At 31.6% G+C, this 13,703-nt stretch overlaps 1 protein-coding gene across 3 annotated transcripts in view; it reads left to right on the forward strand.

Moving 5' to 3' along the window:
* The first annotated feature begins 911 nt into the window (after nt 1-911).
* The window catches only part of LOC134687228 (intraflagellar transport protein 88 homolog), a 30,382-nt gene continuing 17,590 nt past the window's right edge, over nt 912-13,703 (forward strand). Inside the window, exons 1-14 of one of the 3 annotated variants that reach the window (XM_063547359.1) lie at nt 912-950; nt 2,998-3,104; nt 4,716-4,784; nt 5,478-5,625; nt 6,295-6,361; nt 7,002-7,092; nt 7,923-8,027; nt 8,795-8,897; nt 9,497-9,611; nt 9,854-10,085; nt 10,527-10,597; nt 11,286-11,372; nt 12,643-12,742; nt 13,342-13,428. In XM_063547359.1, coding sequence (XP_063403429.1) covers nt 3,003-3,104; nt 4,716-4,784; nt 5,478-5,625; nt 6,295-6,361; nt 7,002-7,092; nt 7,923-8,027; nt 8,795-8,897; nt 9,497-9,611; nt 9,854-10,085; nt 10,527-10,597; nt 11,286-11,372; nt 12,643-12,742; nt 13,342-13,428 — 1,377 coding nt within the window. In that variant the 5' untranslated portion in view covers nt 912-950; nt 2,998-3,002. Of the gene's footprint in view, nt 973-2,997; nt 3,105-4,715; nt 4,785-5,477; nt 5,626-6,294; nt 6,362-7,001; nt 7,093-7,922; nt 8,028-8,794; nt 8,898-9,496; nt 9,612-9,853; nt 10,086-10,526; nt 10,598-11,285; nt 11,373-12,642; nt 12,743-13,341; nt 13,429-13,703 lie in introns of all 3 variants that reach the window. The other 2 variants (XM_063547360.1, XM_063547358.1) reach the window with 2 other exon arrangements.

The raw sequence follows: 13,703 nt of genomic DNA on the forward strand, positions 1-13,703 counted from the left end.
TACTTTGTAGCCGATCCATCATCCAAGATGGCCGCCAGCGTGGGACTTAGTTTAACATAGGACCCTATGGGAAATGCATACAAATGACTTCTTTTAGAGAACTACTGAATGGAATAAAACCAAACATGGCATGAATGTTCCTAATGTGGTGCTGACCAAGTGTTGTTACTTTGTAGCCGATCCATTATCCAAGATGGCTGCCAGCGGGGGACTTAGTTTAACATAGGACCCGGCCTACGGGAAATGCATACAAATGACTTCTTTTAGAGAACCACTGAATGGAATGAAACCAAACATTGCATGAATGTTCCTTATGAGGTGCTGACCAAGTGTTGTTAGTTTGTAGCCGATCCATCATCCAAGATGGCCGCCAGCAGGGGACTTAGTTTAACATAGGACCCTATGGGAAATGCATACAAATGACTTCTTTTAGAGAACCACTGAATGGAATAAAACCAAACATGGCATGAATGTTCCTTATGAGGTGCTGACCAAGTGTTGTTACTTTGTAGCCGATCCGTCATCCAAGATGGCCGCCAGTGGGGGACTTTTGAATGAAATTAAACATGTTCCTTTCCTTATAAATGAGGTTGTGTTGTCACTTTTAGCCAAATTTTATATTATTTTATATGATTTCAAAAACCCAAGTAGAATCAGGTGAGCGATACAGGCTCTTGAGCCGAGCCTCTAGTTTCCCTTCCCTCTGGTATAATTAAATGTAATTTCGTCCAAACTTTTTGTTCCTTTTAAAGTTATTGACATCCATTAAAAATGAAACAAACAAAATGTCAGTGTCGAAGTTGACGTCAATAGGAAAAATTAATATATAAAATAAGCTTGGTCGGTGACAGTAATACTTATTTTGTTTGTTACTAAGGTTGAACTTCCGTAAACTTAAATTGAATTGTGGGAAATTCCAGTGAATATTTTCTTGGAGACACCGGAGTAAGGTGAAAATATATTGTTTCTTAGGTAAATCATCATATTTCTAGCATATTGATACGGTGAAGCTTAACCTAACAAGCGCGTCTTCATTTCTTGAAACTGTTACATTCTATGAAAGCTTCATTTTGCCGTATCTTCAAAATATACAAGTTTATTAGGATATAAAATTATTCCGTACGGACACTGACAGACATATTGCTGAGAGCCTCGGTCATTGATGCATCAGAGGTTGGGGAATCTAATTTAATATTTTTTAGTTAAATTATGCTGCAAATCCAATGAAAACACCAGTGAAGGGATAGTCAAATGCTCTCCTCAAATCAAACTCTGTATATGGACGCTTTCAAGACCTTTTGGCCTAGTACTAGTAGTAGTCCGAGATTACTTTGACGTCCAACAGCTTTTTGCCAAACAAGCTGGGGCCGTAGATGGTCAGAGCTCGTCCCATATCAAAAAGATGATATTTTCCCGTCCAAAATAGATGCGCTGCTTCGTTGCTTCTGGAGCCGACTGACAGTCTTGGAATACACCTTATTGCTATTTGTCCGACATTGCTGGAAATCACACAGGTTCCCGTAAAATTTTGACGTCTTAAAAAACAAAATATCTGACGCCACAATGGAAAAGTGATTGTTGTTGACGTCAAAAGTTCAAGCGGCCGGGTCAGCCGGGATTAGCGATAAGGTGTATATATAATACCTTATTGCTAATCCCAGCTGACCCAGCCGCTTGAAGTTTTGACGTCAACAACAATCACTTTTCCATTGTGGCGTCAGATATTTTGTTTTATGACATCAACATTTTACGGGAATCTGTGTGATATCCAGCAATGGCGGACAAATAGCAATAAGGTGTATTATATCAATTGGACATCAATAAACGTATTTGGTATTTAGCTGTATTTTGCCTCCGAATGACCTTACATCACCTCCAAATAACCTTTTGACGTCAAGCAACAATCACTTTTTAGTTGTGACGTCATATGTTTTGAATTATGAAGTCAAAGTTTACGGGAACCTGTGTGATGTAATGTTATGGCGGACAAATTTGCATACAAGTGTAAATACGTCTATTAGCATAAATATTTGCATACTTCAGTCTCGAATCCACTAAGTCTCTCGTAACTTGACGTCCATTTCCAAAATAAAAGTTAAAATGTCTGAATCATTGGGTCACTTTGAAAAATGTCTAAATATGAGAAAATAAAGGGCAGCAGGTAGGTGAAACTTACATAAATGAAGAGATAAAGGAAAAATGAACAAATTGATGCCCGATTTATATCATTCCATGGCCGTCAGTTGACTCCAGAAGCAACGAAGCAGCACATTTATTTTGGACCGGCAAATATCCACTTTTTGATATGGCACGAGCTATGCTGTCCCATTTTGGCCTGGCTAGTTGGCTATAACTATTACATCCAAAGACTGTTTTGCCAGACAAGCTGTGACCATGCCATGCCTTAGCTTGTCTGGCAAAACAGCCGTTGGATCTCAGAGAAATCTCGGAATAGTTTCGGCCATACAACAGTTCATACTTATGAAGTTATCAAATCAAATATGTTTATTTCCTAATCAAAGGGCCCTTATAGGCATATCATATGATTATGTCACTGTCAGCGTTGATTCTTTGAGGGAAATAAAATAACACAATAAGAAGTTCAAGACTTAAATTTATTTCTTTACCCGACATTATCATAGTTTTGGGGTACTTACAAAATATTAACCTTGTACCAAATTGTTAACACCACAAAAATATGCCATTCACAGATAGATACGTGTGAAGCGGATTATGAAAAATGTGAAGAGTCAAAAAATAATATAAATTCAAAATAAATTATTGCCATTCATTATAAATAAATTTCTATCAAAAATAAGGCTCAAAGAACTTTTTATATTATTTATAATAACAATAACAATGTACACACATGTTGGCATATGAATACACAACGTCAGAGTGGGCGTGTCACCATAAAAATTGACAACATTGAAAAGAAAAGTAATATTTTTAACTAATCAGAAGACAGTAAATACACCAAATTTATTTATTTATCAGTATAGATGAACCGAATGAGTATGATGGAGCAAACTAATTTAGCGGGAGAAGATGAGGATGAGATGTATTCAGGTTTCAACGATTATAATGCCACTTTAGATACAGATGTAAGTTTTTTTCCATACTTATTGGATAGCAGTTCACAATAGTTTGTTGTAGTTCAAATTAATACATATGTATATAATCATTGATGATAGTGGAAGAAGCTTAATTATTTTTTTTAAATCGTTAAACAGGGTTTCCCCTGGGTCAATTATTTTTTTCGCCACCTCTTTCGCCAAAACAATATATTTTTCGCCACTTTATTATTTTTTTCGCCAAATAACATAACTATATTTTTCGTTACATTTTTTTCTAACCCCTCTCCCCCCCCTCCCCCTTTCCCTTAAATAAGATGATTTTGCCCATTGTGTCTATGATTATGCTCTCAAACTTATTTTAGAGTTTACATGTTAATGAATAAACACCATGAACACTAAAAATTTACTTTAAAACAACAGATTTTTTTAATTTAAAAGGGAAAACTATTCATTGTATTTTAAACAACTTTTCTAATTGATTGGGCCACTATACTTTTAATAATAAAGAAGATATACGTCCTGGAATATAACAAAATTAATGGACATGTTTTGATTATATAATACCAGTATAGTTCGTAGGGAAAGTTTCTTTAAAAGAAAAATACTGATGTTCTCTTTTGTACTAAGAAGTTTTTTTTACAACAAAACATGAAATTGATCCCTCGTTTCATGTGTAGTCATTACATTGAAGGGCTACTTTCATTCGAGCCAACCTTCTGGATAGATTTCTTCATAACGACAGTTCTCTTTTCTTGACCATCGTAAATAAAAAAAGTTGAGACGTAAAACTAGGCTTGAAACACATGTGTCACTCATACGACTTTAAAAACGTCTTCCTTATCAGTTCCCGATATTTAAGTCAAAGGATAATTAAAGTTTTAAATCCGTGATTTTCCTTGCTTTTGGACATTTTTCGTCTCAACAACAGCTTTCTTTTCTAAACTATCTTTAAAAGCGGAGGAGCCGTCAAAAGTTTACTTCAAACACGTGCGTCGCAAAGTGGTAAATAATTTCTGTATGTGACATTTAGGAGAAGCCATTTAACCATATCATTTTGTCAAACAATTCAATCAACACCTTTATTAATATAGTCCTTTGTTGTCGATAGCTATATAAAATGCAATCAGCTGATTATTGATTTTCTGTCCAAACCTTAATGAGGTCAAGGTGAATTCCGAGTATTGTCTGATCGGGTAAAGTCCGAGAAACTCGAAAAAAGTAAATAAACAAGATGGAGGAAAATAAATCGTTCTATATATTTCTTTCGCCAAATTCTTTCGCAAATGAAGAATTTTTATCGCCACAATTATTATTTTTTCGCAAATTGCGAAAATGGCGACCGCCAGCGGAAACCCTGCGTTAAATCTTATTATGTAGTGCAGCTAGTTGATTTGTTATATGAAAACTGAGTTCATAAATGAGAGCAATCTGTTAATTATTGCTGTCCCTGTACTATGTTAATATGATACATATATGTAATGTTATTCTACATCTTTATGAAATTACTATTGAGGAATGTATTTAAGAAAAAGGTGCTTTGTCCTTATAATGATATAATTCTTTTTACATTGACATTGTAACATACAATTTAATGCATGTTTGCTTATGTACTTGTGTATTTTTAATGTTTTTAAATAGGATCTACAACATGATGAGAGCTTTCAGAAAGCTGTTATGAGAACAAGTCATGGGAGAAGACCACCTCCAGTAAGTGCAGAACCATATATATTTTTTCTGATACATTTCAATGCATCATCATCAGTTTGTCTTTTGTACCTGGCACCGGTAAATGAATAAAAGAATATCAGATTTCTTCTGTTCTCTCACTGAAAAATATAATTTCTATAATATCTGCACCCATAAATAGTCATATAAACTTTTTGATGATATTTATTTAAATCTTTTTAATGATATGATATTTATTTACATGTACAATTTGTGTCGCTTTGTTTATTTCTTGTGAATTCTGAAAAATATACATAATGTAAATACCCCAGCCTTTCTCATAATTCTATTTCATGTTTAGAGGAATTTTGGTATTATATATCTGCATTTATTGATTTTAATTATTTTTTCATGTTTTACATAGAGTTATTCATATTAGTTTACCAGCAAGATTAGCAATATCTGTATCTTACAACTTGAAAGGAAGTCCTTTAAGTTCAACTTACACATTATTACAAGTTTGTTTTATACTATAGCCTAGGTGGTTGAGTTGTCTAGTGTGTCAGGCACAGTACAAGACGATTTGGTGCCAAAAATCTCAGTAGCATGAGTTTAAATCCTGACCAGGGAAGAACAACACATTTGCTTCCACAAATTTATAGATATAACATTGTTGGGCTGATATTCAGACGAATTATATATATATACATGTTTATATTGTACTTTCCATTTTAGACTGGTAAGATTCCCGGAACAGCTGCCAAGGGGCGAGGAGCCATGCCATCTTCAATGGGACGCTTGACCACTGGCCAAGCTGGAGGTGAAATGGCCAGACCAATGACAGCTGTAAGAGCTGCAGGTTATACTTCTTTTGGAAACAGAGGTATGTGTAATTTAAGGTGGTACATAACACTACAGGGAGATAACTCTGTAAAAATTAGCTGTGTGTTTACATCCCAATCTACTGTTAGGGAAATATTAAGCTTCTCAATGATCAAAAATTGTGTTTTTAAACTGCTATATATCTAATGAAAATTTTCCAAAAAGTGTGTTGTTTAAGTTTTGGGAAATTTTTATATTTTTATCAAAGGGTCAAATGAAATATTTTGTCCATATTTTATCATGTTTATGAAAATTAAACGAGTAAAATTTATATAAGTCAAGGTGTTTGGTACCATGCACTATAAAGACTTGGAACAAGACTGCAATTTTATTTGTCTGATGATAAGGTTACATAAGAAAAACCACTATTTTAGAATAAGAGCTTGTAGTTATATTTGGTAAACTCATCAAGGTTATAAAACATTTTACAAACATTGATTATGCAGTCTTTAAAAATACATGTCAGGATTCTTCTTTGACTAACTGTTTGAACCAGGAGTTATATTACATTTAAACAGGAAACATTCAGCACACAAAGTGTATGTGTGAGGACACAAAGCACTTTAAGGTTGAAGAATTACACGAATGCAGTTTCATTTTCTTTTTTTAACTGAAAATTTTAATGTTGTGATTGTGTTGTGTTTTATGTACATTTTTTGTTATTTTCTAGGTGGAGGTTTTGATCCTTTAAATCAGTCTGGACCAGCTCCACCACTTGAGCCAAAGCCAGAGGACACGTAGGTTTTCTAAGTAGAAGTTCTTAAATATTTTATAGTCTGTAACACTAATTAGTACTGTATAGAAATGAAATAGGGGTTGCAAAAGTACATCACATAAATAAAGTTTACAAAGTTTCACAAAATTCTGTTTAGGTTTCAAGATCATATGATTACAGTAATATCTGCACACTATAGTATACATTTGTATCTGCTTTCCACATTAATATAATTCAATTACTTTCGCAGAATCTATAAAGACCTATAATTTGTCTCATTGGCAATCATACCACATCTTCTTTTTTTTTATATACTATATATAATGCCATTGTTCAATGTTTGTTTTGGTTTTGGGATTTGAATTATTTTTGGGGTTTCCCATTGCTGTGATTCTGTCATTTTATGAGGAGTAATTTCACCCTGTCAGAATCTATATGATTGGGGGTCAAGTAATTATTCCTATACCATTCTGAAAAAAATGTTACACCATTGGTTGGATAATCATTGTGTTATCATTATCAACCAATCACAAATAAGTGCAGGATTTCGAAAATTATTGTCAACCAACCAGAATCTGAAATTATAAATCATTACTTATTTAGAGTTGCATCAATCACTGTACATAATTATGTTTTTATCTATTTATGGTTTGTTTTAATAGGCCAGAAGAGAAAATAAAACAACTTGAAAAGAAAGTAAATGAGCTAATAGAAGAAAGCTGCTTTGCAAACAGTACTGGTGATCTTAGTCTGGTAATTTATATATTTGGAATAATTTGTTAAAGAATTTGTTTGTGTCTGTTATGAATATGAGACAGCTGACCAACAAAAAATACGGAATAAAAAAAGGCAATTTTAAACAGAAATATCATGTTCTTGAGGGGTATTTGCGAAAAATACCAGTCGAGAAAATGTTAAATTTCACCAGCCGTAAGGCGAGGGAAATTTATTCTCACGACTGGTATTTTTCGCAAATACCCCTCAAGCACATGATATATCTGTTTAATAACACCGTGTGTTAATGTTAAAAAATGCATTGATCATCGTGACGTTACAAGCGTCTAGTCGGATAGAGTATTTTTTGGCAAATTCCATGGCAGAGAGGGAAAAAAGACATATCCTTTGGGCAAATAACCCAGCGGCATTAAAAAATAAACAATATTCATTTGATAACAGTGAATTGGTGAAAAATACACTGGCTATCAACCAATCAAAACCCAGGATTTTTATATAAGGTGTAATTAATATATATATCACTTTCTAAAACAATGGATTTTCTAGACAATTATATATATATGTGTTGTGATAGTAATCATTTGTAACAATAAGATAAAAACTTACGACTCAGAAACAGATTTAATGGTAGAATAAGTATATTTATCAATATCTTGAACATGTTGGAAGATTCCTTTCATATTTCACCTAAAGACAAATATTTAATATTGCATGCCCAAGGGTAAAACAGCCTTTGAAAAATAAAATAGCTGCATGTTTTATTTTTCAACAAAAATTTATCAGTGAAAACAATTTTATCAATCATGTCAATGGATATAATGTGTTTAATGATATTGTTTACTTTCTAGGCATTGGAGAAAGCTAAAGAAGCTGGTAGAAAAGAGAGAGTATTGGTGAGACAGAGAGAGCAACAATCCATGGGAGACTCCATTAATCTGGATCTTACTTATTCGGTTAGTATTTTATTAAGTTATTAAGGTGGTACCCAACACCTTCACTACAATTAATTTGGATTGTTTAATTTTCATAAAATTTTGACAAAGTATTTACTTCGACTCTTTGACAAAATTATAAAAATTGAAAAAAAAAATTGAACTAACCATTTTATCAGAAAAATTACACTGGTTATATAGCAGTTTGACAAACACTAATTTTGATCATTGAGAAGCTTAATATTCCCTTAACAACACAACATAATTAAAACGTTTAGCTGATTTTACAGAGTTATTTCCCTGTAATGATAGGTACCACCTTAAAAAAATTTAAGGAATATTCAATCATTTAGACTGCCAAGTAGGAGCAAAATGGAAGTTAATTGGAAGTGTCAGCTATGTAATAATAAAAAGTCGTGAGGGTTCTACTAAACCCAGTGTATCAGCTACTTTTGCTATTAGTCACAGGCTCAACAAAAATTGGGAAAAAATCACTAAAAAATTTCCTCTAGATTTTATCTTTTGATGGCAAAAAGTTTCTATTCCATGTATGGTTAAAAAAAACAGAACTGTTTAGGAATGTAATAAATGTTTTAAAAACCTTTTAACTGCAGACTGAATGTCATGTTAAATGGAAGAAAAACTAAGTCCATTTATAAGTAAAATACTATTTGATAAGTTAAATTCTAAGTAAACCAGGTTATAATGTTGTATTTTCTCATTATGAGATTGATAGTTTTTAAATCCCTTTTATTAAAATTATAAAACATTTTTCTTTTCTTTTATAGGTTCTTTTTAACTTGGCCAACCAGTATGCAGCTAATGAAATGTACAATGAAGCTTTGAATACTTACAATGTTATTGTAAAGAATAAAATGTTTTCAAATGCAGGTAAGTGATCAGAAAATATGCAACGTTTTCTTCAAAAATCAGTGGATGCAAGTAAAAAAAAAACATTCCATTTAAAATATAAACAACAGAATTCTTTAATCTACTGTTCTTTTCTTCCAAATTTGAAAAATGATATGAAATAATATTATATATTGTAATAATCTTTTTCTGAAATTTCTGATACAAATGAGTGGCTTTCTACAAAAAAGGCACATATAATTGAGTGTGTATGATCAAATGTGTTTTAATACTTAACCTTTAACTAGAAGGTATGAAATTTACTAGAAACATTTTACCAAATTGTTTTAAAATTAAGGAGATCAATTTTATATAGACAGAAAAATGTGTTTTCAATTTCATTATAATTGATAGAAAATGTATAATGTTATATAATTATTAATTTATTATAAATTCGCCGTTTCAGAATCTCAAGGACTATGGGTATTGTCATTGGTTGAATTTCCATTGTTTAGAAAGTTTTAAACCAATCACAATGTTTTGGTGTACGCTTTTGAAAATATTACCCAGAATGCATCAGAATTTGAAACAGCGAATTTATTGACTAAAAATTAGATAATTTGTTTTTATTAAATTTGTAGGACGTCTCAAGGTCAACATGGGAAATATATATTTTAAGCAGAGGAACTTTCCTAAATCTATCAAATTTTACAGAATGGCCTTGGATCAGGTTCCTAATGCACATAAAGAAATGAGGTAAGGTATATTTTTCGAAAAAAGGTGTTTAGTATGTGTATTTCTAAGGCTAAAAGGTAAAAAAAAATATGCCATGGAAATCTTGTTATTTTGTTCATCTGATAGGTCTATTCATTTTGTTGTCTTGACGTTGAATGATATGACTTACTGAAAGAAAAGGATCATATTTGAAATAGATAAAAGATGAATAGTAAATGATTACAGAAATATACATCTATCATCATATAACATCTGTATTTCAGAACAAAGATAATGCAAAACATAGGAATAGTGTTTACTAAGATGGGCCAGTATAATGATGCTATTACATCCTTTGAACATATCATGTCAGAAGCACCAAGTTTTAAGACTGGTTTTAACTTGATCCTATGTTACTTTGCCCTTGGTGATCGTGAGAAGATGAAGAGGGCCTTCCAGAAATTGTTGACAGTAGATTTAAAGGTTGATGATGAAGACAAATACTTGGCGCATAGTGTAAGATTTTGTTAGAATATCTATCTCAGGTTTTTTTTTGGGGGGGGAGGGGGACTTTTTATATTCATTTTGATGGAAGATATATGCTTGCCAAGTGACTGCATAATTGAATTTAGCAAAATACATATTTTTGAATAAAATTGAATATTTGTGGTGTTTCATAGAATTCAGTTCTTCCTGAAAAGAATGATTTTAGTGCTGTGAACAAAAAGAACATTAACCTTTTCCCAGATGAATCCCGGTTTACCTCTTTTCCATTTCTTGTTCAAAATGTTGCAAACACCAGTAAAATACAGACACAAAAAACAGACAAGGTTCAGAGTAGCTTTTGTCAGGGCAGCTTTCGGTGAAAAGGTTAAAATGATTATTTCCTATTTTCATAGTTTTCTTTCAAATTGTATCCTAAATATCCTGATGATTTTGGTGTTGATTTTTTTTCAGGATGATAAACAATACAACTTAGTTGTGGAAGTAATAAAGAACGATTCTTTAAGACAAAATGAACGAGCAAGGTAACTTTTATGCAAATATACACAACAAAACAAAAAGCAAATTGGTACATTATTGACACAAAACAAAATCAAATCGTTACATGACTCAAAATTAAAAAAAAGCAAATTGGTACATGACACAAAATTAAAACAAATTGTTACATTACACAAACAAAAACTAATTGGTACATGACTCAAAACAAAAAGCAGAATGGTATATGACACAAAAGATACTAACATATTAAGTACATGATACGAAGAAAAAAAAAAACACAAAAAAATGGACACTCGACACAAAACAAAAAAAGAATAAACAAATTTGATCTCATATCAATAATTGTGATGGGGAGTGAGTGAGAGTGGAAAAAATCAACCTTTATATACTTGAACAGGTGCATTTAAATTTGAAAACAAATGTTTTAATTCACTTCTGATTTATAGTTGCAATGAATATTCTATCTTTAGTTTTCTGCAGATAATAGTTCCTGGCTATAACCTTTACTTTTCAATTAAAACTATATAAAATTTGATGTCAGTGTTTCCATTAGAATGTTTAGGTGGCAATTACTGTGGCATCTATATTTCTTTGGATAGTACATGTATGTGGTTTATAGAAAGGGGTTTTGATAGAACTAAAATATGGAATTATTTGAAAGAAATGTAACTTTTTTTTTATAATGAATAACAGATTTATATCTATATATTTTAGGAAATATGAAGCTGAGAATTGTATAAAAACTGCAGCTAAGATTATCTCCCCTGCTATTGAACCAACATTTGCATCTGGATATGACTGGTAATGAAATCTTTTATCAATCAGTATGTCTAAAGATTCAGTTATATTTTTTTTTTAAACAACTTTTTAGAAACTTTTTTTATCCTAATTCTTCATTTGCTATGTAAATTTTCCTTATTTATTTCCAAATAACCATAGGTTAATTCCAATATTAAATCCTAAAATCAACTTGATAACCTTTGTTAGTCTTTGATGATTTTTATTTTAGTTTTTTGTGTATTTTTCAGAGTTGCATATGATTTCCATTATAGTACATATTTGTTTAGGGGCCAGCTAAGGACTCCTCCAGGTGTGTGTGTTTCTCACTGCATTGAAGACCCATTTGTGGCCCTCGGTTGTTGTCTGCTCTATTGTCGGGTTGTTGTCTCTGTAACACATTCCCAATTTCTATTCTCAATTTTAAAGACAGGCTGTGAATAAATGAAGCTGCAAAGTTCTTCCTTCAACACTATAATATTTCAAAAATTACAAATTTTCAAAAAAAAACCAGGCTCATTTGCGCATAATTTCACACATAAATTACCATGCACACAAACATTTGTGTCGTAAGTTCGCTATTTTTAAAAAAAATATTTTGATTGATTGAAAATTTTAAATTGCTGTACTTTTGTCACTAAAAAATTATTTTCGTTATTATGTGTATCTGCTAAAGACTCAAAATGGTCATTTTACGCAATTTCATCATTTTCCTGCCAAAATTTGGGGTTTAAGGCTAATATTTTTTTTCTTATCAGTGACCTATGTTTTTTATTTGCTCATTCTTTGAAGCAATATTTCAGCTTTTTATATTACAGTTTTAGACTAGGTGTCATAGAATGTTTTTTTGATATTCCGATAAAAATATGTCAATGCCTCTATTTTCCCCATCATTTCATTGAAAAACTCCCTTTTACATACCATCTTAAAAGTAATATTTTGAGCTTAAATGGTCAGGGACCCCTATATTTTTTTTTTCTCGCCAAATTTGATTTACTCTCTATAAAGATTGAAATAACAAAAAATATGGCACTTTGAATAGGCTGGAGCCATTGTAATCTAAATTGCTGGTACCTAAATATATCACAATAACCTGATCTATAGAGCAAAAGGGTGCAGTAAATATGTCTTTTCGTGTATTTTTTGTGTAAATGGAGTGAGTTGTATATGCTGCTAACAGAAGACTTTAAACTAGGATCCATACTCCTGATTATGGATACAGTACCTTCAGATTGATATAAATATACCATGTACATTCTTGGTATATGTATTTTTATTTTTTTCATTTTTCCAGGTGTGTTGACCAGGTGAAGAACTCCCAGTACCTTGATTTAGCACATGACCTTGAAATTGACAAGGCCATCATGTATCTTAAACAAAAAGACTTCAACCAGGTAATGCATGCATCTCTTTGTATGTCCAACCTAAGATAGTAGAGAGGTATTTTTTTTTCAGTCTGAGCGTCCATTTTGTCCATCTGTCCTGCTTTAGGTTAAAGTTTTTGGTCAAGGTAGTTATTGATGAAATAGATTTCATATTTGTTTTAAAATGTATTTTTTTTTTTTATTTGTGACATATTTTTACTGACGCTGAGCTTCATAAAATAATATCAAAGATATTAGGATTATGATTTTAAATACCAGACACAGGTTTCATCTACAAAAGACTTATCAGTTAGGGAGTTAAAAGACCAAATTAAGTACATAGTTGACAGGTATTTAGAACCCCAAATTGCAAAAATTGCAAAGGTTTTGCCAAATACAGCAAAGTTAATATATGTTGCAAAAGATAATTGATTGTCATGCATGTGACTACATCTACTGTATGTGGGCTTGATATTATATTGTTGGCTTGAAATCTTGTTTTGCTTATAAGTCTATTCCTTTAAAATTGTGTTGATATTAACATTTTTATAAAGATCCATCAATAACAATAAACTGATATTGTTTGTAAACAGCCTTTAACAAAACATTTTTGTTTTAAATTTTGACAGGCTATAGAGACTCTGAAGTCATTTGAGAAGAAGGATTCCAAAGTAGCAAGTACAGCGGCAACAAATTTATCATTCCTCTACTTTTTGGTTAGTATCAGTTGTTTGGTATTGTAAAGTGGATTTAAAATTTGTTTTGATATTTAACTCTGTGCAATGTAATGTTACTGCTGTGTGCATGAAATCACCTAATTTAAATGTGTTTTTCGCTATATTTGTTGCATAATTTAAAAGAAGATTTTTGAAGAAAACAACCACCTGTACCATGTGGTGAAAACCAAAACCATCTATAGGATTATGCTGTAGAAGAAAGCATAAAATGTTCCAAGTTTTGTGGTATGAAGATGGTCTACTGATAAACCAAA

Source organism: Mytilus trossulus, chromosome 10 (genome assembly GCF_036588685.1).
Source record: "Mytilus trossulus isolate FHL-02 chromosome 10, PNRI_Mtr1.1.1.hap1, whole genome shotgun sequence".
NCBI lineage: Eukaryota > Metazoa > Mollusca > Bivalvia > Mytilida > Mytilidae > Mytilus > Mytilus trossulus.